This window comes from Etheostoma spectabile, chromosome 16, assembly GCF_008692095.1.
Source record: "Etheostoma spectabile isolate EspeVRDwgs_2016 chromosome 16, UIUC_Espe_1.0, whole genome shotgun sequence".
NCBI classification, from domain to species: Eukaryota; Metazoa; Chordata; class Actinopteri; order Perciformes; family Percidae; genus Etheostoma; species Etheostoma spectabile.
The window spans coordinates 193,785-195,390 of NC_045748.1; the positions used below are offsets into that span (position 1 = coordinate 193,785).

The 1,606-nt window shown below is 35.4% G+C and overlaps 1 protein-coding gene across 1 annotated transcript in view; it reads right to left on the minus strand.

The window, feature by feature from the left end:
- Positions 1–1,606, minus strand: part of slc30a5 (solute carrier family 30 member 5) — a 14,606-nt gene that overhangs the window by 12,983 nt on the left and 17 nt on the right. The window contains exon 1 of the mRNA XM_032539803.1: positions 1,089–1,606. This exon is cut by the window's right edge and continues 17 nt beyond it. Coding sequence (XP_032395694.1) covers positions 1,089–1,159 — 71 coding nt within the window. The 5' untranslated portion in view covers positions 1,160–1,606. The remainder of the gene's footprint in view (positions 1–1,088) is intronic.

Below are 1,606 nucleotides of genomic sequence, written 5' to 3' on the forward strand. Positions count from 1 at the left end.
TTTTCTTGGCTTCTTTATGCATATTAATACAATTTTTTACCTGGGGTGCCCAAAGTTTCAAACCCCACTGTCTGGGAAGTAACAGAAATAAACAATGAGTTAAAGAAAAAAATATAAAAAAGTATTTGGAGACAAATGACATGGTAAAGTAGGGGTTGATAAAGTGACAGTGGTGTGACTGATAACAGCAGAGTAGGGATAGACCGACTATCTGGCGGTTTTTGGGGAGTTTGCAGATTATCTGTATCTGCGTTTTATATGCATGATAACCGATAAAGTTAATGAATTCAAAAGTGCACTACTTTGGCCCGGCTACAGCTCTGTGGATTTTGTAACATTCCAAAATCTTAATTTTGATTTATAGATTTGAACTGATTTAACTGAAGATTTTTAACTGTAAATTTCAAGTATTTTAATTATTAGTATTTTGATCCCTCCAACAGAGTCTATGTAAATATTGCCCACTGGACTAATATATGACATGGTTAAGCATTGCAAAGACAAACATATGTATAAAAAAGGCCCAGGCATCAGGCCTAAATCAGGAAACTATGAACACTTAATAAATTTGTATTAGCCCCTTGCTCAGTTTCTAATTTTTTATTAGCTTCTATAATTTGCTTTATTATTTCGATAGGCTACTTCTATTTATTTATTTTACTATGTTCATCATTTCTATAAGAGATATGGGTAAACTGCTAATATTCCGTAAAGAAGGTTGGATTGTGTTTTAGAAATAACTTTATTGTAGTGTTTTCAAATTGAGTCACATGTTATGTATTTATTACAATGGTATATTGTTTAATAATACAACAAAAAAACACTGACAACATACCGGATAAAAATATTGAATAAATACATTTTATTTTTTAATATTAAGAACTCATACGAATTGTGAGACGCATGGTCATTGATAGGGTTAAATAATAATAATAAGTAGATGCTGAGAATAACCATCAAATGGAGTTTCAGCTGGTGTCTCGGACTTAAATCAACAGTTAAACATGGACTACAGCTACAGTGAAAATAAAAGCAATACCTCACACCGGTCGGATGAGATTAATGGGAGATTAACAACAGACACATACCTAGAGTTTGGCACTTCGACCATGCCCAGTTTCCCCCCTGAGAGTACGTTGCTGCTGTATTTGTCTTCCATCTTCGGCCCCAGAAGTTGACCAATTTAAGTCCAAGTGCAGTATTTATGGCCCCAATATCCCTAACATTACTGTAAAATGAGTAGTGAAATTAAACCACAACCCATTTACAGATAAAGAATATGGCCAGGCTCCTTCTGGCTCTTTTTCATTCTTCCGTTTGAACGTAGCTAACTGAAACTGTAAAATAAACTGTACAAAGGCATGAACCTACTACAGTCAGCTGGCAGCCTTTTGCCTGTTTAGCTAGCCTGTTAGCTAACGTTAGCATGCCAGTAAAGTTAAGATATTGTCCAAAGTTTCTAGCTGTGACACGTCCTCTGTGTACACTGAACGTCAAACAAATACACGTGGTCGCCTAGTTAAATAGTTAACTTCTAGGTTGAACTGGCCACAAAAACAGCTAGAGTCCGCAATGAAAGGATAAGGAAAAAACGTCCAAGCTGGGG